This window comes from Amblyomma americanum, chromosome 5 (assembly GCF_052857255.1).
Source record: "Amblyomma americanum isolate KBUSLIRL-KWMA chromosome 5, ASM5285725v1, whole genome shotgun sequence".
Taxonomy (NCBI): Eukaryota; Metazoa; Arthropoda; class Arachnida; order Ixodida; family Ixodidae; genus Amblyomma; species Amblyomma americanum.
In genome coordinates, this window is record NC_135501.1 from 178,927,483 (window position 1) to 178,955,339 (window position 27,857).

Here is a 27,857-nt window from a genome sequence, read left to right on the forward strand (position 1 = left end):
ACATCTCGGCGGACACCTGAACCGCGCCGTAAGAGAAGGAATATAAGAGGGAGCATAGGAAGAAACAGGTGCCGTAATGGAGGGCTCCGGAATAATTTTGACCACCTGGGGATCTTTAACGTGCACTGACATGGCACAGCACGCGGGAGCCTTCGCCTTTCGCCTCCATAAAAACGCAGCCGCCGTGGTCGGGTTCGAACGCGGGTACTCCGGATCAGTAGCCGAGTGCCCTAACCACTGAACTACTGCTGCGGGTCGCGAGTGCGCCCACTTCGTATATGCACCACCGTCGAGTCTAAATGCTTTCACATTTGTCACCGTTTGTTCTGCTTCTTAATTGATTGCACACAACCTAATAATATTCTCCTCCAGTTTGAGCCCCAGAAGTGATTGCCCCCACCAGACTTGCGCAGCCGGGGACTAACGCAATCGCTGACGTCATTGCTTTCCCGTTGGATCTGTATCTCTTCAAGTCCACCCCGTTTCTCTGCTGCATTATAATTATTATTATGTTGTTCATTGTCGTGGGAGGCTTCGGGAATGCCCTTGTTGTTTTAGAATGCTCTCCGCTCTTTTCTTCGTTGATTAACGCTTTTTCCTCACATCAGCGGCCTCCATCGTGCGTCCGCCCTCACCTCGCCTGCAGCCGCTTCTTGCGTAGCACGATAAACATTTCGGAAGTTCTGCTGATACTTCGCCGTTTCTTCTCTCGCTTCTTGAATTTCCGTTATTTGCATGTTTTCTGGGGAGTAGCCCCTCTGGCTCACCATACCACGTGACCTCTCGTCGTACCAGTCACCTAGAGCGGCCGTGTACACGTTAGGTTAAGCTCGCCCAAAAATTCTCTTTTCTCGTTTTTCCAAACATGGGCTTAGAGCTTTGCCGCTAATAACCTTTTGTTCCTTGTGACCTTGTGAACACAACAGCTAGCTCCTTTTTTCAGAATGTCCCATTCTTCCCCTTGATTAGTGCAATTTTGCCTAATTTTTCGAACCTTAGCGTAGGTTTACAAACTCGCACTCGTCCTTCAGCCCAGTTAGGAACTCATAGGCGAAAGCAGCTCACTAAATCGTTTAGGAAGAAATCAGGTGCATCGCTGATCAAGACATGTAATTTCGCTATATCTTAAGGCAATCAACGAATGGCTCACACGCAGGTTAAACTACTTTATTTCGTACGCATTAGCTATTTTTCTGTTAAGCTCATTCGTCTTTTCGTAGCACTACTCCAATCTTCTTCTTTACTGAAGTTATCACCATCGTCCCGGCGAGTCACGAGAGCACGCTCCCACTGAGGCCCACGGCTCGAGGCAGCACGCCCTTTCTCGGCCTCCATACTTGCGCTAGAGACGGTGTACTGCTTTCTAAGCACTTATACCAGCCCTCGCGGATCCCTTCGACCAGCCGAGCATCGTTGTCTCCCCCGCCATGTCACGCGCCGGCAGTCCAAGGTCTGTCACGCCAACAGCTTCCGTCAGTTTCCCCCGGGCGCCCACCACCGGCATATCGACCGAAGAAGTGCGGTCTAGCGGACCGTACGCCCATGGCAGCTTCCAACAGAGGATGCTCATCTTCGGCATCGCCGCCATGGTGGCACTGATATGTCACAGCCAGTCATTCGCCCTCATCTCGGGCCCCGTGGACCACTGGTGCAAGCCCCCACCGCAGTTCTCCCATCTGTCGGTCGAGACCTGGAAAAACGTGGGCATACCTCTGGACGAAAAAGGCGGCTACAGCCAGTGCTACGCCTACGTCCATCCCACATTGGGTAACAGCAGCGGCCCCACGGAGACATTTGCATGCAATGCGTGGGACTACGATCAAGGACTGGCCAGGCGGACTGTCCGCAGCTTCTGGAACATGGTCTGCCACCGGTCTTGGATGCGGGCTTTTGCCGACGCAGTCTACATGAGTGGAGCACTGGTCTTCGTTCCCTTGGCCGGGTACGTGGCTGACATGTCGGGCCGGCAGCCGGTCATCACTGCAGCAGTAATGTGTTTGCTCTTCAGTGCTCTGGGCGGCTGCTGCGCGGACACATACTTCGTCTACGTGGCCTCGCGGTTCGTCATCTCAGGTAGCGTGAGCAGCATCTTTGTCATCACATTTATCTTGATCTACGAACAGACTCCGTTCAAGTACCAGGCATCCTACCTAGTCCTCTTGACCTCCGTCCCCTTTGTCTGCGCCGATGTGTTCGTCTTCTTCATGGTCCGCCTTGATTTGCCCTGGTATTGGCTGCAGGTAGTCGTCTTGAGTCCCACGGCACTTCTGTTATCAACTTTCTTTGTCATCAACGAGTCACCCCTTTGGCTTATCACGATGTCGCGGTTCCGCGAAGCCGAGGCAGTCATGAAGCGAGCTGCCAAGATAAACGGTGTCAAGCTCGAAGCAGCCCAGCAGTCGGTGCGCAGACTGCGCTCGGAGCTTAAAGGGCGTGAGGGCAGTCACACCGCCGCCTCACCGGTCGCCGTCGTGAGTGCAGGCGACCTTCGGGAACGAGCCACTGTCGTCTGCCTGATGAGCTTCGCCGTCATGCTCGCTTACTACCGCATGTTGTGGGCTGTACTGGAGCTCCAAGGTTCCGAGGTGGTGAAGATCACGGACTTTTGCTTGGGCATACCGAGCTACATGGCCCTCTACATCGCCGTTAACATCACCGGCAGGAAGCAGCTTCTCTTGATAATGCTGTCGCTGCTCGGAAGTCTGTGCAGTCTGTGTGGCGTGGTTGTGTACGCACGGCCCTGGTACTTCGCCTACGTCCTCATGACCATCGCAAAGCAGTGCGCCATCCTGACCGCAACCGCACACTACATCTTTATGGCGGAACTGTTCCCGACGAGCGCGCGATGCGCGGTCATGTGCGCAGCGTACGCCTGTGGTCGAGTAGGGGCGATAGTTGCCTCTTCACTTCGCCTGCTGAAGGAGTACGGACGCGATGATGTGGGCTTTGCAATCGTTGGCAGCGTGGTATTTTCCAGCCTACTACTTATGCTGCGACTGCCCGAGACCAGCTTTGGACACCAACAACAGCCAAACAAAGAGCAGAGGAAGGACCCGTTGTTCCTAATGCAAGAGTCTTTGAATGGGATGCCTCGTGAGAGTGGACAAAAAAGTCCGCGACGAGCTGGCAAGGCACGTCGATGACATCAGTGGATCATGCGCGGAGATGAAACAATTCACGTGCTGTAAAAGCAGTCCGATTTGGACATTTGTTCGTAATTGTGTGTATAGACTGAACAAGAACCCTAAGCAATTGTGCAGTGGACTGACTTATAACAACGCTGACTTATAACAACGCATAATTTCGTTTGGGTACTCTCTAACCCAGATAGGTTTATTTTGGCTGAAAATCCGCAAAAGCTTGCAGTACTTTTTTTTGTCTGCAAACAGCTCACCACCTTTGTATTGCAGTGCGCCATCACTTTTGTCACCTACTCCTCCTCTTTTTTTTAAATCTGGAATTACGCATCAAATGAAGTCTCTTCACTACGAGCGAAGTTTAGTTTTCAGTTCGCACTTAATTAGCAACAATATGCATCAGAATGCCACCGAGAGTCGCCTATACTTTGTGTGACCTTTTATGCCGTACTCCAGGAAACCTTTGCGTGGTAATGCAGTCCGATTTTTGCAGCGCCGTAGGGATTACTTGTATTTCAGCTGTCCTCAGCTGCCAATGTCACATACGCGGACAATAAATACTTCAATCTTGTAGAATCAACCCTAACAGTTTTAAATAAATCTCTTTCATTGCCGACGTGCCTGGTTTGTTTCATTTGGCGTAATGCCTTGATCAGTCAGTAGTTAATGGGCAGCATCTAATCCTTCCACTCGATTCGGGGGATAGCTACGGGAAGCGTATCTACAGGCCCTGGACCATGTACGCTTCTAATGACTTCGTCAGCACAAACCTACAAGCGCAGCCGGAGCACACTGGTTCGATCTCGGCCGCTTCGGCCGGGTTTCGATGGAGGCGAAACGGAAAAGGCGCTTGTGAACTGTGCGATATCGGTGCAGGTGTTCGCCGACGTGAAGCACTTAATGTGCTCTTCCCTTTTCTCAAAAACTAATTAGCGTGCGCCGAGCACTAAACCCAAATAACGTGAGGGAATGTAGCGCCATCTGTCAGTTCCAGCAAGTTTCCATGTAGGAATTTTTTAGCGCTCTCTGTTAGCTAGGCTCTTTCGAGAATCTAGGAAGCCGCGTTAGGTGCACTAGGTCACGGTCGTGTGCGCCAAAATTACAAGAATTTAACCAGTTTCGCAGCTCCCAATGCAATCTAGCGGTGCAAGGCGGCCCCAGTGGCGGGAACGAGAACTAACGGCGCCGTAGCAGACGATGAGCTCCCACCACATGAAGAGGGCGGCTACAGCTAGTGCTGTGCCTACGTCCGTCTCCCAGTCGGTAATGACAGAGGACCCGACAGGACGTTTGCTTGCGACACGTGGGACTACGATAAAGGACGGGCCAGGCGCACTGCCAGCAGCTTCTCGAACATGGTCTGCCACAGGCGATGGATGTGGGTACTGGCCGACGCCGTCTAGATGAGTGGAGAGCAGCCAAAGCAATACACAAACCAGGCAGCAATGGGGGCAAGTTGGTTGTGCATATTGATGGGAAAAAATTGGCAGTGGTTTAGCTCGGCTATGCCAGGATTTACGTAGCGAGAGGTACGTTTCCCTGGCTGAGTTTGTTGTGGTCACAGTACGTTTAGCAATGAGAGATATTGAGTGCTGTCACCACTTCGCGCACTTTTGCGTGCGCTCCCAGACACCCTTAGAACGTGTGGGGGTAGCGGTCTCGGTCACAAAAGAGATGCCCTCGACTCAGCGTGGCAAGCTGAGCCGGAGACCAGCTACCAAGTGACAAGGGAGTTGGTCGTTTGGTGCCCAGCTTTCGCCGGTCGCAAGCCAGAGAATGGGTCGGAGCCAAAGGTTCACAAAACAAAACAAAGTTCATACAGCAAAGAGACGATACAGAGGAGTTCACAATCACTCGTACGAGCCCATACAAAGTGATTCACCAATACAATGCAACTCATGCAAAGTCACAATAGAGAGAGATACAATTCAACAAAATCTTTGCACCTAAAGTGTACACACCGAGAGAGGGACAAATAAACAAAACACGATTTCTTCACTGCGACCGTCCGACGACCTGAGGAGCACGACGGGGCCGATCCGCAGATTGGCGCACGTTTCCTCGCTGGTCCGGGCTGGGCGAGTGGTGTTCTCGCGGGAGTCGAGCGGACGCGCTTCCTGGAAGCTTGAACGGCGGCTCGGGCTAACCGACAGCGGTTGAAGCCCCTCATTATTGGCGCAGTCCTCGTCTGTTTGTTCTTCGTGCCAGGGCAGGCGCGCACATACTCGCAGCTTCAACTGCACAAACTCCACCTTCTGGCGCCGGGCGCGCGACCCCATTGATCGAGCGTGGAAACCACCATCTAGAACAATCTAGGTCATTCGCGGCACGCTGAGTCATCGGTGCAGGAGCGAAGGGGAGAGCGTTTCACTTTGGCGCGGTCAAGGTTACCCCCTTTTCGTCGACAACGAGCAAAAACTTCTCCGACATTCGAAAAAAATCGACGCCGCGCTTGTCTATGTTTACTTTGGCGTCCCGCCGGTGAGCTGAGTGAATAGACTACGAACAGTTTACGCGCTCTCCGGGGGTTCTTCCGCGCTGTTTTTTTTTGTTGTTTTCCTTTACCGCGCGCGGGTGCGATCGCTTAGGCGCAGCGCCGGTTTTTTCGAAAATGCGCCGAATTTTGTGACAAACACATAACAGCTCGAGGATTCGTCAACCGAGCAGGGGACGCTGTCGTTGCTGAGAGTTTTTCGAAGGACGGCCTATCATCTTTTCACGATATTACTAATCATTTTAAACTTGAAAGGAGGATATTCCCTCCTCCAGACAAAGCCTTTAATAAGGAGCAGGAGACCACTTGGAGGCGACTCCAGACGCGATCCTTCATGACGCCTTACCTGTTGCCAAAATTTTACCCTGGTGAATACGACCCTGCATGTACATTATGTGGTGATTTAGCCACTAATGATCAACTATTGTGGAATTGTAAAGAGGAGCCGCCCCCTAAATCTCTAATACAGGTTCCTACTCTCGAGCAGTGGGAGGCCGTGTTGGTCAGCTCAGACTTGGGAGTTCAAACCCGGGTCATTGAATGGGCTACCCAGGTCGCTGTCAGCCGTGGACTGATAGCCACCTAGCACGGATCGTCTGAATTCTGCCTTTTCTGACGAATTAAATGTTTTCCAATCCAAAGTGCATACATCGTTTATTCATTTTGCTTGACAGAGACGAAGTCTCCCTGATGATCTTTGACGAGCAGCATGCAGTGGTCTAAATTTTGCCGATATATTACATCGATTTGGTAGAGCCTTTTTAGTTTACAAGCTCCATAGTAGTTCCCCATTACGTAGACTGGACGTGTGGGTCGGAAGCTAAATTAATGTCAAACTTTTCTTTCATACGCTCACTAAGAGAGTCCTGTTTCCTGTTGAAAGCACCCAAAGTCACACACAACTGTGAAACCGTGGCGCAGGCTGGTATACACATGGCAATTATCACATCAATTGTCTGCTTGACACATGTTGCCGGTGCCACGTATACTCCTTGGATGATAAGGCCGTTTTTCCAGAAGTCGAACACAGCAGGCTTCACCATTATTCACCGCGATCGAAGGGGGACATGTCGGACAGCGGTGATACCTTGTTTCACGTACACACATACTCCAGCGTTCTTATTTTGTTCAAGCCAAGTGCCAGGTGACAACCTCCCGATCAGAAGAGTTAACCTTCTCTTTTGTATGCCGCCGTTTAGCAGCGGCTGGACTCTTTTTCTATGCATGCATATCAAACGTTGTGATACAGACGCCCACTACATCTCCGCCTTTTATACACAATCCTGCGCATGCGACGCGGGGTTCGAGTGATAGAGCGGAGTGCGGCGAGACGGCGAAAAGGAATGCGGAGCAGCTATGGAGTCTCTCTGGTTACCATGGTATCGGCGCATGCGCTTAAGTGCTCATCCACGTGACGTGATGCTCGGCTTTGACGGTGGAGCGGGCGCGCAGCCGCGGCGACAGCGAAGTGCGCGCTGCCCTTTGCTCCTGTTAGTTGCCCTGGTAACGGCGCATGCGCGCAACTGGCCTCTTCCATGTACCGAGAAATGCTCGACTGGTAGCCCCAGTGTAGCTCTCGCTACAAAAAAAAAAAAAGAGACGCTCAAGCTCCGCCTTAAGAGTGAAACGCGATAGCTTTCCCTCGTGGTCGAGCACCCGCTGAATTAGGTGGCACATCAGCATTCAGGGAAGGCGCAGACTCAGAAGATACGCGCGCCATCTGCCGGGCCAGCACCGTGCATGGCGAAGGGGGGTTTCAGTGCGTGCTTACAGGATGGTGCTTCGACTGCACGCCAACCCCGGAGGAATTGCGCTTGAAATGCATGTTACACGCTTCATTCTGACAACTTTATTTTACGATCTGCTGTATAGCCACGGCCTGCGGCCCGGACAGTTACGAGACACAGACAGCTCGAACGTAGAAGACGTTTATCTGGGGCGTGTGATGGCTTTTATCCCCTGAAGTGGAATAGGAAGTAGGAGCGGAAAGAAGGAATGGAAGTGTTCTGCGCACGCGCAGCACTCTAGCATGACGAAGACACAACACGTGCTCATAATTACTCGTGTAGGCCTCAGTACAGATCTTGAAGATACGTTTTTAAGAAACCCGTGCATTCACTTGATGCCCCTTTATTCATGTTCAAACGTCGAGCCGTCACGGCGGAGTTGCAATGAGACAAAAAAAAAAGAGCTGTCGTGGCGGAGTGTTTTGTGGCCTAAGCATGCTTAGATTTTTCTTTACGGCCCTATTTCCATGCAACAAAGAAAAGAAAAGCTTGTGTGGCGGAGTGGAAGTGTCCCCATCTCGAGCGCCAAAAGCCCTGGTTCGATTCCAGGTTTCAACGCCACCTTTTTTCTTTTTGTATTCTTTGAGTACTGTGCGTGCCTTCTGATTTTAACTCAGCCCCCCCCCCCCCCATCAAGAATATTTCGGCGCATGCTCAATGGAGAGCTGGGCCAGGCACGGTAAAATCGGGTTTACATGGCGTAGTGCAGGTCAAAATACGCTACACTGGGAAGCAGGCAATACAAGACGAGGTACACAGGACAAGCGCTTGTCCTCTGTACCTCGTTTTGTTTTGTCGCCTCTTTCCTGGTGTAATGCGTTTTTTCCATCAACAATGCACAGGATTAAGACGCGGAGTGTCAAGGCTCGCGGGGCTTTTTTTTTTTTCCAGCGATTCTTTTTTCCCATGTCCCTTCGGCTTTGGAGCAAATAAAGTTCAGTCGTAACTATTCACTCTGAGCACGGGCGCACGCCAAATGTTCGTTTCACTGCTTACCCTAAGAGTAAAGCACAGGTTCGTTAGGATGTTCTAAACAAATGCTGAAAGCGTGCGCCGTAGCACTTGATGGCTTAACCCTTTCATGGCCAAAATTTGAAATCACAACAAGAAATGCTTTTCTGACTTTTTTTTTCTTGCGGAATTAGAGAAATAAAAAGTTATAATTCTCACTTCGCTTCTTGCGTAATGCGAGGCATTTATTATTGACTCCCCCCAGCAGTCATTGATAGGTTAGGGCGGTCCAAATAACATCTAGCTGTTGTAGAATTACACGAAGCAGTTCTACTGTTGCTGAGCCAGCGCATTATGCTCCATTTTGTGCACTTCCACTTTAGATCTTCAAACAGTGGCCAGTGGCCTTTCTGATCGTAGCTTGTGTCAGGTCATGGGCGTAGGTTCTGTGGGCAACCACACTTTTTTTTTGCGTGGACTTGAGCTCAACTGCTGTCTCGAAACACCCGTATTCGATCCCGGCCCGCGCCGTTGGAATTTCGATGGAGGTGAAACTCTAGAGGCCCGCGTACTGTGCGATATCATCATCATCATCATCATCAGCCTTACTACACCCACTGCAGGGCAAAGGCCTCTCCCATGTCTCTCCAATTAACCCTATCCTTTGCCAGCTGCATCCACCCTTTGCCTGCAAACTTCTTAATCTCATCCGCCCATCTAACCTTCTGCCGCCCCCTGCTACGCTTACTTTCTCTTGGAACCCACTCCGTTGCCCTTAAAGACCAGCGGTTATCTTGCCTTCGCATCACATGCCCTGCCCAAGCACATTTCTTTCTCTTGATTTCGACTAGGATGTCATTAACCCGTGTTTGTTCCCTCACCCACTCTGCCCGCTTCCGATCTCTTAACGTTACACCTATCATTTTTCTTTCCATGGCTCGCTGCGTTGTCCTTAACTTAAGCTGAACTCTTTTCGTTAGCCTCCACGTTTCTGCCCCGTAGGTGAGTACCGGTAAGATTATGCTGTTGTACACTTTCCTCTTGAGGGAAATTGGTAAACTGCCACTCATGATCTGCGAGAATTTGCCATATGCGCTCCACCCCATTCTTATCCTTCTAGTTATCTCCCTCTCATGATCCGGATCAGCTGTCACTACCTGCCCTAAGTAGACGTATTCCGGCACAATTTCTAGGCTCTCGCTGCCAATTGTGAACTGTTGTTCCCTTGCTAGACTGTTGAACATTACCTTGGTTTTCTGCATGTTAATTTTTAGACCCATCGATCTGCTCTGCCTGTCTAACTCGTTGATCATGATTTGCAGTTCACCTCCTGAGTGACTCAGCAAGGCAATGTCATCAGCAAATCTCAGATTATTTAGGTATTCTCCATTTATTCTTATTCCCAACTGTTCCCAATTCAGGCCTCGAAATACCTCCTGCAAACATGCGGTGAACAGCATTGGCGATATCGTGTCTCCTTGCCTGACGCCCTTCCTTATTGGAATTTTTTTTGCTGACTTTATGGAGGACTATAGTAGCTGTGCAGTTGCTATATATATCTTCCAGTATTTTGACATAAGGCTCTTCTACCCCCTGATTACGCAATGCCTGTATGACTGCTGAGGTTTCCACTGAGTCGAATGCTTTCTCGTAATCAATGAAAGCTATATATAGAGGTTCGTTATATTCTGCGCATTTCTCTATCACCTGATTGATAGTGTGAATATGATCTATTGTGGAATATCCTTTACGAAAGCCTGCCTGATCATTTGGTTGATTAAAGTCTAACGTTGCCCTGACTCTATTAGCGATTACCTTAGTAAATACTTTGTAGGCAACGGATAGTAAGCTGATCGGCCTGTAATTTTTCAAGTCCTTGGCGTCTCCCTTCTTATGAATTAAGATAATGTTTGCATTCTTCCAAGCTTCTGGTACAGTCGAGGTCATAAGGCATTGCGTATACAGGGTGGCTAGTTTTTCTAGCACGATGTCCCCTCCATCCTTCAACAGATCTGCTGTTACCTGATCCTCCCCAGCTGCTTTTCCCCTTTTCATTGCTTCTAAGGCTTTCTTTACTTCATCTTTCGTTACTGGCGGGATGACGCATTGCTGTGCACTGCTGTCTTTCTCATTGGCGCTCTGATTACATTGGCTACTGTACAGCTCTGTGTAGAATTCTTCGGCTACGTTAACTATCTTATCCATATTGCTAATGACATTGCCGTGCTTGTCTCTTAATGCATACATCTGGTTTTTACCTATGCCTAGTTTCCTCTTCCCTGTTTTTAGGCTACCTCCGTTCTTTATAGCATGCTCGATTCTCTCCATATTAAACTTCCTTATGTCGGCTACCTTGCGCTTATTTATTAACTTTGATAGCTCCGTTAGTTCTATTCTATCGGTAGTGTTAGATGCCTTCATGTTTTGGCGCTTCTTAATCAGATCTTTCGTCACCTGAGATAGCTTCCCGGTATCTTTTCGAACTGTCCTACCGCCTACTTCTACTGCGCACTCCGTAATTATTGATGTCAGGTTATCGTGCATTGAATGAGCATCAAGATCATCTTCCTCAGTTAAAGCCGAGTATCTGTTTTGCAGCGCTATCCTAAACTCCTGTGCTTTCCCTCTTACGGCTAACTCGTTAATGGTCTTCTTCTTCGCTAGCTTCTTCCGTTCCCTCTTCAAGTCTAAGCTAATTCTAGACCTTACCATTCTATGGTCGCTGCAACGCACCCTTCCGAGGACGGCCACATCCTGAATGATGCCAGGTTTAGCGCATAGTATGAAGTCGATTTCATTTTTAATCTCACCATTGGGGCTCTTCCAGGTCCACTTCCTGTTTTCTCGTTTGCGGAAGAAGGTATTCATGATCCGTAAATTATTTCTATCCGCGAATTCGACTAATAACTCTCCCCTGCTATTTCTAGAGCCTATCCCTTAGTCACCTACCGCGTGGTCGTCAGCCTGCTTCTTGCCCACCTTCGCATTGAAGTCGCCCATCAGTACAGTGTACTGCGATTTTACTCTATTCATTGCTGATTCTACGTCCTCATAGAAGCTTTCAACGGTCTGGTCATCATGGCTGGATGTGGGTGCGTAGGCCTGCACCACTTTCAGCTTGTACCTCCTATTCAGCCTAATTACTATTGCTGCTACCCTCTCGTTAATACTGTAGAACTCCTCTACGTTGCCAGCTATATCCTTATTAATGAGGAAACCCACACCTAGTTCTCGTCTATCCTTTAGCCCGCGATAGCACAGTATGTGTCCGTCCTTTAGTACTGTATACGCCTCACCTGTCCTCCTAACTTCGCTAAGCCCTATCACATCCCATTTAATTCCCGTTAGTTCCTCGAACAGCACTGCTAGGCTAGCCTCACTAGCTAAAGTTCTAGCGTTAAACGTTGCCAGGTTCAGATTCCAATGGCGGCCTGTCCGGAGCCAGAGATTCTTAGCACCCTCCGCTGCGTCACAGGTCTGACCGCCGCCGTGGTCAGTTGCTCTGCAGCCGCTGGGGACTGAGGGCCGAGGGTTAATTGGTTTGATCATAGAAGGTTGTGGCCAAGTACTACACCAGGGTGGCCAAATCCTGCTCTGGTGAGAGAGTGCGTTGTCGGTTCTGGTCACCGAGATAAGGCCGCACTCCAGGCCTGGTTATGCAATTCCATCGACACGCGGATTTTTCTTTTTTTTTTTTAAACCCGGTGGAGAATTGCGCGGCACCAGGATTTGAACCCCGGTCCTCTTGCACGCGAGGCGGATGTTCTACCTCTACGCCATCGCTCGCCCCTCTGTGCGATATCAGTGAATGTTTAAGAAATCCAGATGGTCGGAATTTCCGGAGCCCTTCACTACGACGTCCCTCATAGCCTGGATCGCTTTTGAACGTTAAGCTCCCATAAAGCATAAAGAAAAGTTTCACCCTGATCGTGCTGTGAGTAGGCTGTGGCGCCCACCTTCAAACTGAGGCAATTATCAGCGAAAGGTTTAGAATCCATTGATTTTGAGAAATGGAAAGGCGCATAACTGGATCCCTGGTCAATGGACACCTCAATCGCGCTTTTAGGTACGTGTCGGTGGAGACACCGGATTCCTATTACGTTAGGTGGGATGATGACGTCATACGCGTGCAGCGTTTCGGAGATGGGTTTTCAATGACGGCGGTGCTTTCGCACAATGACCGAAGTAATGTTCTAGCAATTTAACCATGTGCTCAATCTTCTACTCGATACAAAACAATGCTTTGCAACATCAGGTAGCGCATTTTAGGATAGGCCAGCGGCACTTTCACCTCATTGCTGCTCGCTATTTGGGGTTGATCTTGGCCAGGTATAATACGAATCCAGGGCAGCGTTCTGAGTTTTTCTTGAGCCGGCGCGCAGCCGTTTGACGCTGCCCTGAATGTAATAAAAGTTTTCATTACCAGGGAGGTTAAAGGCACGCCTACAAACAGCGCGGCGGCAACCTCACATTACTCAAGCCTGCTGAGCTACCCTGAAACCTGGCTGAAAACCAATGAACGTGGAACGGCCTCACCAAAAATAAATACCCGGCACCATTGAAGTTGCTTACTCTAAGTACAAAGGAAAAGTATTGATCATAAGGTTAATGACGTTAAAGGAGATTTTATTAAAGCGATGTTTATTGGCACCAGTTATTGGCACCAGTTTGTTTGCACTGCCTCACTTCTCATTGCCATCTCCATCTCAAGAACGTTGCTGCAGATTGATGTTGATGATCTCAGGCTTAATTACAGCTTTCAACCGCATTCTTATCTTCTTTGCTTTTATTCGGAAGTGCTGCTCCTGGTATTTTTGCAGTACAACGCTTTTCTCGTTTTAATGTGCATTATTACCGATCTTATGGCACGAAAAAACTGAACGAATTCTTTAGTGGGGCGCTGACTAGAAAACAGCGCATCTATTACTTTTTATGAAAGGATTGATAATTACTGCCGCTGCCCTACACCGCTCAGGGCTTAAAAGAAGAAGATAGGCAAATATTCGACACGCACCAGTGCTCCAGAAATACGAGAAACGGCGCTTTAGTTGCGGTGAAGGAGCTGTGGATCACCACGCACCGCCCATTTTTATTTCACTGTGCATTGTAGTAGGCCGCGCTTGTCGCAGGGAAACCTGGATCTATAAGAGCGAAGACGCGACCGAATCCAGCCAGCCTTTGCTGTCGCCATGTTCTTCGTCATGTTCGTGGCTTTGGTAGTCTCCTTGCTGCCCGTCATTCTTTTCTACGAGGTCTTCACCAGCGCAATCTTGGCTGTGTTGGCGAAGTACGCTGTGTCGTTCTGCGGCCCGCTTCCAAGCCTGGCGACCACATGTGCACACGTAAGTCGGCTAAAATCCCCAAAGGTTCACAGCCTGGTCGAGCCAAGCTTTGCTTTCTTGTGCAGAGGGCAATACACTTGTCTAGAAAGACCGAACTGTGTGTTGCGCAGCACCCAAAGCTGCTGCGACCAGCAAGGCAAGAAATAACGATGAAATCATGAGCTTAACTGCACATTCTTACATCCAGACCATTTTTAACTAAATAGTATCGTTAGGTGTCGCGGGCTATGCCTGAAACGCACCCAGAGCATGTTCTGGACACGCGTTTTGCCATCTGTACCATGGCCCTAAGAGGGACCGACATGGTAAAAGGCTTCGGGCAACATGGTTTGCCTTTGAGCCTGTAGTGGGGCCTTTAAGTTATTCCTGGAGGTTTGAAATCTGCCAAAGTGGAAAGCGGCAAAAGAAGTTTCTAGTTTGAAGGGAGATGACTGTTTAAGTGCGAAGAGAGCGCGGGATGCTACGGGTAACGTAGAGGACATTGCTGTCGCTAATCAGAGTCGAGGGGTGGGGACTACAGCGCGTCACATTGTGATTGCTTGATTGTAGCCCGAGAGTGAAGCCGGGGATTTGGTTTGTCGCGCGGTGATTGACGGATGGGATCAAGCCTCCCGCTTGCACGGTCTGAACTGAACTCGTCAGAGGCAGCTGGTGGTCCGTCCGCGGGGAACATTGATGCAAACGCATTCTTTGCGCACGAATCGCATTGGTTTCTTGACATTTTTTTAGTATGGTTTGAAATTACCAAAATTCGAAGACGCTTATGTCGCAGAAAAGACATCAGAGCTTCACAATCACTCTTTCTTCAGCCCGGGACAGGTTGCAGCCACCTCACATCTGGCCAGTGCTGGTACTCCAACGACACGCTCCTCACCTGTTCGCTGGGCAACAGGAGTCTGGAAGACGAATTGATGGTTGAGGCTTACTGCCTATCTCCTTCCATCCAGGCTCCTAGATTCAAGGTAAAAACCAAGCTCTTCGTAATGATGTGGTATCTCTGGAAATTTGCACAAGAAAAGCATGCACTTGAAAATTCTTTCAGCGGCCGATTGGTCAAATCACACTATCTCTCAGACACTGGTGTATGCCGACCGCAGCATCCTTTAGAGCACGCTACTACTTGTTCCTCTGTGCAGGATAAACGTGTGCTGCCATAAACGGCATTAGGCCGCTTCATAAGAGCGTCGGGAGCTTTTTTCCTGCCCGCGATTAGCAATTCCGTCTTCACTGATTTTTTTTTTCTCGGAACTACGCTCAGGAGGCATCCCTCAACTCTTGGAGCAGCGAAGCTGTCGCAGGCCTGTGCTTGGTTGTCGCAGCGCTGGTTCTCCGCCTGAAATTTCGGATTCCCGATTCGATCACTGCCGCCCTACCCATCGCCGGCCTCGTGCTTCTGGTCGACCCGCGCTCAATCCGGGACCTGCTCCTCTTCGACGTGGCCACCATGCACGCAATGGACCTCCTTCCGTTCGTCAACTCTTCGAAATTCATCTCCACGGACGCATTTATCAAGCGCGTAAGCAAATATGACCAAGGCTCTGGGTTTTCTTTGCGCAAAGGTAATAGCTGTTTCTATCGAAAAACCTCTTAAAAGGGTGGCGCCGAGGGTAAGAAAAGTAGAAGACGCGTGCACATTAAATCTTCCTTTATTATCCCTTCATTCATTTTTCTGTCCGGCTGTAACCTGCAACAATGTAACGTGTAACCGGTAGCTCTGACCTGTAACAATTAATGTTACAAGTCAGTGTTAGCTCTGCCCAGCAATATTTCGTCCGTCGTGGTTCTTAATTTTTTTAGCCGCATGCTCCTCTGCCACGACACGACAATGGAGGGAAGGTCTGGAAGGGTGAGAGGGGCCGCCATGTCCAGCAAACCGTTTTCCAAGCCACCTCCTGCATGCTCCTTCTTGTAACGACGTAGCGGTTTTTACCGACCAATAACAGCCCCCTCCGACTTTGGTCATGCGAGGCGCATGACTGTAGTGCGGCAGTATTCTGGTGGGGAACGATGACATCAATATTTTATTTGTAAATTGCCGGCTCGATTTTGAGGACACACACGGCATGAGCGCTCGGCGCCGTTTAGTCTGGACAATCTTGCATTTTTTAAGCACTTTGAAAAATGTTTCATTGACCCTTCAATAGCTGAGCTCAGCGCCTAGCTGTTCTGCAGGAAGACGCCGCGGAAGATAAAAGCTAACGATTTCTCACGCCTCTCCATCTTTCTCAAGTTTCACCGCTGTAAAACTTTCGGTACCGGGACACCACGCACAGCCCCGTCAAAAGTATACCGGCCACAGTGTTCAGTTCCAGTGGAATTAAAGTCCCTTCAATACTCCGCTACATGGAGCATTCAAAGGAGACGTTAAGCAGAAAGCTTCTTCACAGGGAGAGTGAACCTTCTCCTTGCATTTTAAGGCCCTTTGGTCGTTAAGAGTGCCGTGGTGACCCTATTATGCGGCTCAAATGGAAAGCCTTTCCCCTGAAGATTTTTGAACAACCTTATTGCTTTTGGCCTCAGTGTTAAAAACACATTCTTCAAAGCGTGACTGAGCGTGGCCAGTTGAACGCATATTGTTGTCAAATCCCGGGTAAATGCAAGTCTGTTTAGGGTCTGTAAAAAAAAAAAATGCGTCAATTCTCCAGTTTGAGTGGTATTGAAAGACTGGAAGTAATACTGACAGTGCTTTCAAGCCATCACATTTTCAAGCTTTTGTTACAGAAAGGGTGATGTAAGGAGCGATCCTAAACTTTCGATTGGTTAAAACTTTTCCTTGCTCTCAGCCGTCAAATAAAGCTTACGTTTCACGAGCACCCAGCTGGATGAATCTGGCTGAAATATTCATTCTGCTGCGCATACATTTGACTACATTATCGTCATGATACGTTGTTGCATGTATTTTTAAAGCATTGAGAGCACCTGCAACACAGCGCTTAATGAATGTCCACAGTGAAATGGTTGCATATACTGTTGAACATTTATCCTCTGATTTCGTGGCAACCCCGAGACTTTGCAAATATATTTTTGTTTGAAAGCTGACTAACAGAACTTTTGCTCGCGTCTAAAAGAGGTTGAATAAAGTACCACAGGCTGTGACTAATTCAATCTTGAAGATAAGTTTTTTCAACAGACATGGGTGCTGCTGTTTGCAGGCACGCGTACGAGAGTGCTGCCAGCTGTCGTGCAAGCTGACGGCTGACGCGGCCCGTGGGATCATCCGGCTGGCCATGTCGCTGTCACTGCTATGCACCATGGTTAGCCGCATCTACTTTGCTGTGCAGCCCCACCCGTATGGGTTACAAGAGGCGCTGCATTTGGAACAGCCCCTGCAACAAGCCCTCTACCGGCGTAAAGGATGATCGCAGGCCGTAAGCTATTCTCTTGCAGCTGAACTCTGTCGGTTGGCTCAGTTGGTTGCGACGGGTTATGTGACAACCTCAGGCAAGCAACTTTTACCAAACAGAAGGAAAGAAATGCACAGGTGTATAAGATAATAAATATACATTAGCACTAATTTTATACAATTTCAGTGCAGCAGCTGTGCTCTATGCAAAAGTCGCTCACTATTCCGCGTTTGATTTGACCTTGGTTTAACCTTGAGAAGCACAGCATAGCAAGTAAATGACCTTGGCGATTTTGAACCAAAATCGATGTCCAACCATAATTGAATGACCCCGATACAATCGTGACCTGCAAATCTAGTCCGTGTCATTAAAAAAAAAAGTTGCCCGGCCCACCGCCGAAATTTGACCTTCGTCGGTTTGGAGCAAAATCGATATAGCTCGAAATGTGCATGCCCGCCACGATGCCGGCCTCCAAATTTTACCCAGGTTCTTTAAAAAAATTTTCCTCTGGCCACCCCCGTAATTTGACCTTAACCAATATTTATGTTCAACAACGACTGTACATGCCCGAAACGATGGCGTCATCCAAATTTGTCCTGGGCCATCACCAAAATGCTATCGTCGACCTCCGGGTATAACCGCAGTTAAACCCACACTTTTTTTCGCATTGCTTTCCTAATGCATCCTTGTAATTAATTTTGCCATCTCTTCTTCGTCTCACTTCTCCGTGGGCTTCCGCTGTGTGGAGACTTGCGGGACGAACAAAGGGGGGGGGGGGCGGCATGTAGTTCGAGTGAGTGGGCGGCAGAGCGTCGTGGTAGCTCATGATTTTTTAGCGACGGGTGCTTCGAAGAGCCACCCCCCACTCCCACAGGGTTCACGAAGGGTACCCCAATGCGCTTTGAGCCACTAGAAGAGCTGAAGGGCGGGGCTTCGCACATACCTAAATGCAGACGGCGGATATTTCTACAAAATATGGCCGCACTCCTAACGCAGTAGAATGAATCTAAAATTATGCACTCTCATTGCGCGTTGGACCAGCGTAGCTCCTGGATGCACTTCCGAATCCCGCTTTTGCGGCGCGAACTTCGTAGCATAATCCTGGTGTCTCTTGCGCGATGTGACACTTCTTGAGCATATGTTTAATCCCCCTTTTTTCGTTCAAAATGGCTAGCTTTATTCTGGGCCATTGTATGTTTGTCCGACAGCAAAAGACACAGTTATGGCATTGAAAACTGAATTTTCCAAGTTTCCTGACACTCTATACAAAGCCCAAAACGTCTCGTTTCCACTGCTTTGAAGTGAATAGGTTTTGCGATCCGCGCCCCCAGAATCGGTGTCAATGCAAGCACTTACGAAATCGGCCGCTGGTAGCGATACTTTTTTTTCTTATTTCCTCGCCTATAAAAGCTGCGTTTTCTATGCAAATGTTCTCTCCGTGATTATGCAGCGGTACCTAATCGATATATGCCACCTTCAGTGCAGCCAATGTTCCTTTTAAGAACTGTCTCGTCTATATTCGTCGTACGGTATCCGATTATCCAAAAGCTGCGGCGTTTCTCGAAAGTTTAATGGCGTCTGCGTTTCTTTCTCGGTCGTGTGAGGATGTTTGTGTAGCGACCTCTTCGCCGTTAAATCATTGAAGGGAGTAAGGTATTAGTCAGGTTGAATCTCGTCCGCTGTGCAAACGTACGCCGAGAAAAACTGTCCTCCCTCATGCCACAGGTTGGTGTCCGGCGTGGCCAGGTCCGCCGACCCTCGCGGCTGGCTTCAGCACAAGAAAATTGCGCTCCTGCAGGCTGTACAACTGATCAAGCGAAGAGAACCTGCAGGTGAAACCCTTACCGCTGCGAATAAACTCTTTGAAAATGTTGTTCCTTCTGTCTACCGTTTCGTACAGAAGAATAAATCTAAATATTATAATTAAAATTGAAATTATCAAACCAACTCAGAGAAAGAGCCATCAAGTCAGGGGACAGGATAAATAAAGCTCCGCCAGCACTTTTAAGCCGAAAGCCTTTAATGGCTCATCATTCTCCGTCCGTCCGGGAAATTTGTCACACTATAACTGTCAATCAAATGACATCAACTAGATAAGAAAAAATCTCTGCGCACGATTTGATTAGGACCACCATCCTCCCGTTCAGCAGGCGAGCGTGCTAAAGACTACGCTACTTCCTGCCAACGCATTTCTAGTCTCTGCGGGCCCCCTTTCGGCTGTGGGTCACTGTAGTAGCATTTCCATTTTATTTTCTTTCCACCTTTCGGTGGCGCAATTTCATTTGTCCAAAGGCTATTTTGTTTATTTTTAATTGGATTAACACCCGCGAAACATTAGTGGAGCGGGAGAGGCTTGTTTTTTCTTATTCATTTCGCTGCCTCAACTTATGTTCTGTCTAGCGTAAGGACGCTGGAGAGTGTTTGCGGAAAGGCGTCGACTCAGACGAATGCCCTCGAATGCCCTCCAGTGTCTCCAGCATGTAAGATTCACAAACAGTTGTGTACTCAATCAACATCTTAACCACACATCAGGGACACAAGCAGCATGCACCACGTTAAAGGCTTTCGGCTGACCGCACTTAAGGTATTTTTTTAATTTTGGACGCTAAATTGGTCTGCGCCTGTATCAACAAGAACTGCTTCCATCAAATCCATCGAAGCAGCGATCCATCTGTCCTCCAGGCTCTGCGCCGTCTCGTGTCCGAACTAACAGAAACGAAGTGGTGTCCATCACTGCCAGCAGTCCAACCAGCGCTGCTTTATAACCTTTTGTTGCTGCCCCTCAGCGTGCGGCATGTTGCGTCACGTACTCGTGGTGTCCCTGGTTTGCCTGCTGCCTGTGATTCTCTTCTACGAGGTGCTCGCCACTGCAATCGTGACTGCGGTGGCCGTGTACAACGCGGCTTTCTGCGGCCCACTTCCGAGCCTGGTGACCGTCTGCGCACACGTAAGCTGGCAGGAAACCATTTCTGTCTTCGTGCACCCAAGGGGGGCTCACAAGCGCAGGTGTCCAAGCTGTGCTTTGGTTATTCATGCCTCACACGCGGTACAGTCTTGATCGAACCCCAGGTGTTCTGAAGTAATCCGGCGCAATCCACTATGTCAGCCCTCATAGATGTCTCTCAGGACAATAAACCCCAGAACCTGCAACTTAGCTATTAACGCTACCAGAACTTTCGCTCTGGTGTAAAGAGTGTAATGAAACAAACACCACAGGTTGCGATTTGCTTGGAATAAAGTGCAGCAGCTATAGGATGGCACCGTTTAGAGTCTGTGTTGTATGCAATACGCCGGCATCAAGCGGTTAAAAAATGGGCCAGTAGTTTCAGAATGATGTGAGGGCTCTCTCCCTGAATCGTAATAATCATCACAATTTGCACTCATCGGTAGCAGTAGTGCCACCGAATGAATGTACAAGTGTAAAAAGTTCATTCCCCCTAAAGTCTCGTCGCTGACATTGTTGCGCTCCCATAGAAGACCACGACCATAAATTCGTTGCAGTGGAGCCACGCGGCAACCGTCGGGGCACCAGGTGGCACCGGGTGCGAACCTGCGTCAAGGGAGAACCCCGTAGAGATGATAATTGATAATTTAAATGGCGCCAAAGGAAGACAAGGAAAAGGTCACCACGAAACAATAAGTTTGGCATACACAAGGCAGGGTCAAAGATCACTTTTCCAAAGCATTTCACCCCAGAGCAGCCGAGCATAAGGTCACGGGAATGCTTGTACCGAATTAAAACCGGAAGGTGCCTGTCAGAACTGGGCACAGAACATCGCACCTTCCGCAAAGAGACCGGAAGTGAAAACTACTAAGCCCTATCGCCGGTCTGTAAGTAGTACCAACTTAAACTGTGCAGTCGGACTCCACACAAACAAAATTCAGGGCAGCACTCAACAGTGACGTTAATATGCGTTGGCATAAAACGCTCGAACCTGTATACAATCATGGCACACGTTTTCTTGCAGAGCCTGTCAAAAATTAATCGCCACAGGGTTTCTTGGCAGGACAAGTAGCCCAGGTCTAGAATCCCAGGCGCTGTAGGACTGACGAGGCCTTCTTATCATTCAGAAACTCGAAGCGTAGGTCTCGTCATAAAATTATTCCTGCTCAACCAGATGCAATTTGAGTGGCCTTAAACTTTCTAGGAACGCCTGAGCTTTACTATATATGGCAAAGTTGCCGCTGGTAAGTACACAGGAGTCTTTTAAGACATGACCACGACAGCTGTCGAGATCACACGTTTCTTAGCGTAAGTTATTGTCATAACCTATTGTCATAACACTGTCATTACTAGTGTCACAACACTGTTTGTGAAAAGACAAGAAATTGGGGTTTCGCATCTCCTTGTGAAAATAAAAAATTCCTTGAGTTACAGCGCTCTTGGGCGGAAGGTTTCCTTACATACCATTAAAATTTATCATCGTCAAGCACGCTGTCTTGTTCCAAGCGTTGTCAAAGAAAATCCCAGCGACCCGAATACGCTTACGCTCGAAATAAAGGGGCCATCTGACTTGAAGTAAGACACACCTGCCGTTTCAGCGTGTTTGATGGTCACTTTTTGCAGGTACATTGTAACGGTTGAGATAGGCATCATTGGCCCGTAGCAAGAATTCGCCGCGGTTCTGGGCACTACCCTAACTATCCACCCATGCACAACACAGTGGTGGGCACGGCTCCCACTCTTCCTGTGCTTGTGTTGTCGACCCGGGAGCAAATTATCCGTCAGTGTGGTGTCTTTGCCCCAGGAACACCGACTTGAAAAAGTTCTCATGTGATCACGAAGAACAAGTCGAACGCACTTTTTAGCCGAGCATTCCGCCCTGCATGCATCGATGAAAATTCCGTCCAGCGCGGTCAACATCCGCATCAAATGACGTGATCACATGGCTAATGTATAAAGGTCAACCGTCAGTAGTCACATGACCGATTGGCCGTTAACCGCTTTCGCTGTGATATAGCAGTTAAATTAACTCGCAGCTGAAGCCCCAAGGCAAGAGTCTGTGGACAGTCTTTCCTTTAATCTCACTCGCACATTTAGCTGACGCCATACTCGTGTCACATGGCGTGGGGATCTAAATATTTCGTTTCCCGACTTGATCAGTGTCGTTCATTCAAGTTTACAACCATACAGGTAGCAAGCAGCTGACACTCAAAATAAGTTCTGTTAATGGAAACTCACTTAGGTGCTGTTGTCATCCTCTACGCCGGTCGAGGGCATGCTGCTGAGGCGGCGGGACATGCTGCGCCTCTTGCAACAGATTCGGGTGATGCTGCGACGCAGAGTAGATGCGGTTCCATACGGTGGAAAACAGCGACAGCAACACGGCCAGCCCAAGGCTCAGGCGGGCCGCGTAAGCCGTCAGCTTACCCGACAGCAGGCAGCACTCGTGTGCGCGGCCCTGCAAGGAAGGGTTGTCATAGCTATTACAAAAACCTTTAAAGACCAAATTTATTGCAGGGTGTGGTGGCTTCTTTATTCCCTTCAGACCAGACCAATTTTTCGATTTGTAAGCGTTAAAGAGACGCACCATTGGCTAAAAAGTGTGATCAGATTAGGGTGTAGATGAAAAAACATGGGACGTATTAAAGGCACGCCAGCATGGATACATCGTAGAAGTGGAACCCTTCACATATTTTGCAAGGCACGGAAGGTCGTCTCGTTTGCTCCTCGTGGAAAAGTGTCAAAAGAGATTATCAAGCTGAAAGCACCTGGTGTAGCATCCCTACCACCATATACGCTGAATGCGTTACGCCCGTTTTTCCGGACCTAAAGAAGGAGGGCTCAGAGGGCGTTTGTGGAGATTTTAAAGTTATACTTAACCCGGAGTGCGAGATCGAACAGCATCCGCTCCCGTTACACTGATTTGTTTGCCAACTTATTCAGAGGTCAGCAGATCAGCATTTTAGATCTCCGTGACACTTAAAATGATATCGCGTTGGACGAGGACCGTCGAATGCTGACAGTCATAAACAAAGGCAAGAGATTTTTTGTTACAATTGGTTACCGTTCGGCATGGCGTCAGCGCCACCCATATTTCAACAAAATATTGAATGATAGCGGACAAGAAAAGCAATGACTCGAATTTAGAGGTAGTGCAGCAGTGTTTCATTGAAAGGGGCATCAAGCTTCAGAGCGATTGTCGCTGCAGGGAGATAGCGATAAAGTATCTCAGTCACCGCATCGACCCAGGCAGACAGCAACCCGGTGGAAAAGAATATTGATGCAGTTGAGCTGGCACCTTCGCCTCAAAATATATCAGAAATGCATACTTTCCTTGGTGTAATTACGTTCTACAAGCTCCTGCTAGACACGTACATGATTCTAGCCGCCTTGTAGAAGGTAAGTGTTTCGGGGTTAGAAGAGGAGGCAGCATTCCAACGTGCCAAAAGCTGTATGTGCGTTGCGCTCATCCTGAATTATTTCGATCCACAGCGCAAACTGCTGTTTCAATGCGACGCTTCACCACGTGATATCAACGCCATACTTTTTCATCGCTCTAAGGGTGAAAATAGTCCGATCGGATTTCGCTCCAGAGCCTTAATACGCGTTAATAATCAATGTCTTAACGGCATTGATCGTTAAAAAATATTTGGCTGCGGAACTGCAGTGCTTTTTTAAAGCATCCGTAAAAGACAGAGAAAGGAGTACTGCCACTCCGTCGCGGCCAGACATGCACGTCTTCAAGCATGTATGTCCAATCCTGGTATCAGCAAAGTATATCGTACCATTAGCTATGTAGCTGGGAAGCTTCCGATAAAGGTTACACAAACTGTTGAGTTGTTCGGCTTTCACGTCGTAAGAGTCTGCACGCAACTAAGCGTGAAGCTGAGCGCGCCATCAAGAGAAACAGAATCTGCAAGCTTATGTCTGTGCGAACCAAGCAACGGCTCAGCTTTGCTCTTACATGCATGTACAGTGTTGCCGGAAGAAGGAATTTCGCAGAGCTGCCGGACGGAAATAGGTCGATCACGTGCATGGTGGCCACGTCGATCAGTATCACATCCCGGGACGAGCGCGGATCCACCAAAAGCACGAAGGCGGCGAGGTGCAGGGCGACACTGAGTGTCTCAAGCTCTGGGAATCTCATCTGGAGCACCGCCACTGCGACCGATAAGCACACGCCTCCGGCAGCTTCGATGACCCACGGCCCCAGGGACGCCTCCTGAGCACGGTTGGAAGAAAGTATTCGCATCGACCATAAATTTTACAACCGTAGGTAGCAAGAGAAGCGAACGAAGCTCTAAAAATGCGGCTGAAGGCCATTGCCTCCAGTTTAGGTTTTATCTTAAAGTTAATGCCCCAGACAGTATGCTGTCGTCACGCATAAGAGACGTATTCAATTCAATTCAATTAAGTTTATTTCAACAGATTTTTCTAAGGATATCTGGGCTAAAAGGTGTAAATCACAGCTTGACATGGCCAAGAAAACCACTACAAGGCAGTGCGGACGTAGTTGCTAACAAAAGTTAACAGAAACAATAGAAAAGATGGAGAGTAGCAGACACTGCACAATAATAACCTCGCGTAGTTTCCTGAAATGCTAACAAGTTTAGTTTTCAATATTATCAGAAATAATACAAGAATACAACATGCATACATATTCCAATAAAACTTTAGATGAGCTCTAATAAGCATGATTTGGTGGCGTAGAAATATTTTCTAAATATTTTTAGCACAAGCTGCGAACAATAGATTGTGGGAACACTTTTCTGCCCTCATCTCCGAGTACTTAAAACGGCACTTTCTGGAGCAAGTAGAAGAAAGAGAAACATAAGTGGACAAGCCAGAGGCTGTCTCAGCTCTCTTTCTATTACCTAAAATAACTAGACGCTGATAATATTTTTCCGCAAAAAGCAGTGACGACAGCAAAAAGGATCCAGAATGTGTGAACTGCCACATCATGGAATTTGAACAAACTGAAGATTGATGTTCGTTTGTTTTCTTTACCTCAATTCTTGCCGCCTGGATAAAAGGTGTTAGGCAGTAAGCCTCAACCGCCAGGGAGTCCTCCAGGCTTCTTTGTTGCAGCGAACAGGTGGGGAGCGTGCTGTTGGAGTACCGGCACTGGCCAGATGTCAAGTTGCTGCAACTTGTCATGGGCTGAAAAAATGTCGATGGTGAAGCACTAGGTAGGAGACAAATGCAGAACCATTTCGAAAAAATTCTAAAAATTCACCGCCATTGGGTTACACCGGCGGTCACGCAACGCATACGCCACGAACGACCGTTGGCTCAAGCGTGTAAGGCCGGCATGAAGAGAACGCCTTGTGATGTGTACGATGGTAAAGTGTGTTCGGGATGCGTACTGATGCTAGACAACGATTACTTGGAGAAAAAAAGTGACGGGATAAGTATCACGTGACAACGATAACTTGTAAATAAGTTGCTGACGTACAAACGCAAATGCTTTCGCATTTCTCCAATGCAACAGACTGCAGTGCTCTACAAAAGTTTTGTACTATGCCCAGTGGGCAAGTAAAGGCACTTGTCCATTACACGTCTCTCAGTCGCACCACACAGTCAGCCCACTGAGACTAAACTGGCCACAACAAACTACACCTGTACAATGGAAAGGAAAGAGTCATGACCCGTTTTAGAACTGCTGTGCGTAAAATTCTCCTAGGTGAAGCTTTGAAGCAAACACAATAGCACACGCAAGCGTTGGGGCACTCAAATGCCAACACTTGTACCTCTAAATATACGATGCGAAAAGGAAAAGCTGTTAGAGTTTGAGTGGACACAAGGGTAGCTACTGTGCTGATGCTTTTACAACCCAACGCGTAATAAAATTTGGGCTCCCTCATGTACGAACTCGGCTATCCATTGTGTCAATGGCGGGAGGGGAAGCTGTCTTTGGTAAATTTTTTGCACGTTCATCAAAATCTTACCGATCGAAATTAACCCGCGAAGCTCACTGCAGCACATCTGATAGAGCAAGCCATACGCAGTACTCAAACTATCACTGCAGTCGCACGCCACGTCCACCTTCATTCAAATGTTTTCAGAGCATAAATGGTTTACTGCATTGGGATGCTTGTGGTACTCTATGTTTTTACCATGCACTCTACGGGCCTCTATACAGAAACATGCAACAACGTCTCGTGTATATATTTAGTTAAATACATGCACGACAAAATGAATGAGTGTTTAGATCGAAATTACGAGACATGAAAAAGCACGCGATATATTAGAGCTGCTCAGAGCGCCCCTGTTGATTCTGTTTTCGAAAACGTTACACACAAGCCCAGAGAATTCTTTCTGACTTCCAATGGCAGTTACCCCGCAGGAGTAATGCGTTTTTTTAAGAACTCCGTGAAAGACTAATCGGCATTATAATGAACAAGGATTCTGGCGAGGATATAAGACTGAGAAAGCAAATCTTGTTGCACAAAGACTGTACCGCTTGTGACCAAAGAATACGCTGGCTGTGACCGCTCCCTCAATGGTGGAGGGTGACAGTAATGCCTACCAGACGACTTACGTGCGCGCAGATGGTCCCCAGACTTGGAAGTGGGCCGCAGAAAACCCTGTCGTACATGGCCACCACCGTCAATGTCGCGTAGCCGAGCAGCTTGTGAATGATGACCACGGGCAGCAGGCACACCGCTAAGACCACGAGTACGTGGAGCAACATGCCTAAACGCCTACTAGGGCAGCACCGGAAGGATTAAACAGCCTTGGCCGGCCGATCAGCTTCTTCTTCTTTACCTCACCAAACACCTCTTCTTCTTTACCTCAGCCGGTCGGCTGGGATGGAGACTTCTTCGCTCGGAGAGGACACGGCGACTACTAGGGGCACAGACCGAGCGCTGTTTCGCCGCCATTGAGGGGATAAGTTCTTGATACAAACGGGAACCCCATTAGCGCGAAAAGCGATAACAACAGTAACAAAACCCGCCGCGGTGGCTCAGTGGTTAGAGTGCTCGGCTACTTATCCGGAGTTCCCGGGTTCGAACCCGCGGCGCCTGCGTTTTTATGGAGGAAAAACGCTAAGGCGCCCGTGTGCTGTGCGATGTCAGTGCACATTAAAGATCCCCAGGTGGTCGAAATAATTCCGGAGCCCTCCACTACGGCACCTCTCTCTTCCTTTCTTCTTTCATTCCCTCCCTTATCCCTTCCCTTACAGCGCAGTTCAGGTGTCCACCGATATATGAGACAGATACTGCGCCATTTCTTTTCCCCAAAAACCAATTATTATTATTATTAACAATAACAAATGAAATGAAGTGAAACGAAAATTGTTTTCTGCAGAAGGAAATGGTGCAGTATTTGTACATCTCTGCGGACACCTGAACCGCGCCGTAAGGAAAGGGATAAAGGAGGAAGTGAAAGAAGAATGCAAGAAATAGGTGCCGCAGTGAAGGTCTCTGGAATCATTTCGACCGCTAGGGGATCTTTAACGTGCACTGACATCACACAGCAGCGCATAGCGTTTCGCCTCCATCGATACGCAGCCGCCGCTGTCAGGTCCGAACCCGGGTACTGTGGAACAGTAGCCGAACGTATAACCACGGAGCCACCGCGAGAGAAATTCGGCGATGATATGCTTTCTGGACGAGTACCTTGAATGACTGAAAGCGCAACCTTTTGCATTACTAGTTAATTGATGTGCGTGGACAATTTGCTCACCTTATATGAAAGATTTTGAAAAGAGTGTGTGGCAACTTATGTGCACCTTTTCCATTCAGCATTGTGCGTGGAGGAGGTGCACGCTAGTTGCCAAGTTCTTGCAAAGCAGCAGCAAATGCGAAGTTCACTTACCAGTGCAATGCTTCAAAAATGTGCGGGCGCAACCCGC

The 27,857-nt window shown here is 48.5% G+C and overlaps 3 protein-coding genes across 3 annotated transcripts; 2 read left to right on the forward strand and 1 right to left on the reverse strand.

The window, feature by feature from the left end:
- The first annotated feature begins 1,427 nt into the window (after positions 1–1,427).
- Positions 1,428–3,143, forward strand: LOC144134409 (organic cation transporter protein-like). Its single transcript, XM_077667330.1, has one exon. It carries the CDS (start codon positions 1,428–1,430, stop codon positions 3,141–3,143), a length of 1,716 nt encoding a protein of 571 aa, XP_077523456.1.
- A 10,362-nt stretch (positions 3,144–13,505) lies between these two features.
- On the forward strand, positions 13,506–17,070 carry LOC144134410 (uncharacterized). The gene is made up of 4 exons (XM_077667331.1): positions 13,506–13,711; positions 14,521–14,673; positions 14,970–15,227; positions 16,864–17,070. The coding sequence occupies exons 1-4, from the start codon at positions 13,559–13,561 to the stop codon at positions 17,068–17,070; spliced, it is 771 nt and encodes a 256-aa protein (XP_077523457.1). The 5' UTR covers positions 13,506–13,558.
- Positions 17,071–22,250: 5,180 nt separating this feature from the next.
- Positions 22,251–26,739, reverse strand: LOC144134411 (uncharacterized). Its single transcript, XM_077667332.1, has 4 exons — positions 26,541–26,739; positions 25,007–25,159; positions 23,964–24,221; positions 22,251–22,457 (listed from the first exon to the last, which is right to left on the reverse strand). The coding sequence occupies exons 1-4, from the start codon at positions 26,691–26,693 to the stop codon at positions 22,251–22,253; spliced, it is 771 nt and encodes a 256-aa protein (XP_077523458.1). The 5' UTR covers positions 26,694–26,739.
- Between the last annotated feature and the right edge of the window lie 1,118 nt (positions 26,740–27,857).

Excerpts from the sequence above, each read along its gene's own strand:
- LOC144134411 (XM_077667332.1), bottom strand. The coding sequence starts at position 26,693 with ATGTTGCTCCACGTACTCGTGGTCTTAGCGGTGTGCCTGCTGCCCGTG. Across the intron at positions 25,160-26,540 it reads TGGGGACCATCTGCGCGCAC|CCCATGACAAGTTGCAGCAA; the intron begins GTAAGTCGTCTG and ends ACATTTTTTCAG. Across the intron at positions 22,458-23,963 it reads CGGCAACACTGTACATGCAT|GGCCGCGCACACGAGTGCTG; the intron begins GTAAGAGCAAAG and ends CCTTCCTTGCAG.
- LOC144134410 (XM_077667331.1), top strand. The coding sequence starts at position 13,559 with ATGTTCTTCGTCATGTTCGTGGCTTTGGTAGTCTCCTTGCTGCCCGTC. Across the intron at positions 14,674-14,969 it reads TCCAGGCTCCTAGATTCAAG|GAGGCATCCCTCAACTCTTG; the intron begins GTAAAAACCAAG and ends AACTACGCTCAG. Across the intron at positions 15,228-16,863 it reads CGGACGCATTTATCAAGCGC|GCACGCGTACGAGAGTGCTG; the intron begins GTAAGCAAATAT and ends TGCTGTTTGCAG.
- LOC144134409 (XM_077667330.1), top strand. The coding sequence starts at position 1,428 with ATGTCACGCGCCGGCAGTCCAAGGTCTGTCACGCCAACAGCTTCCGTC.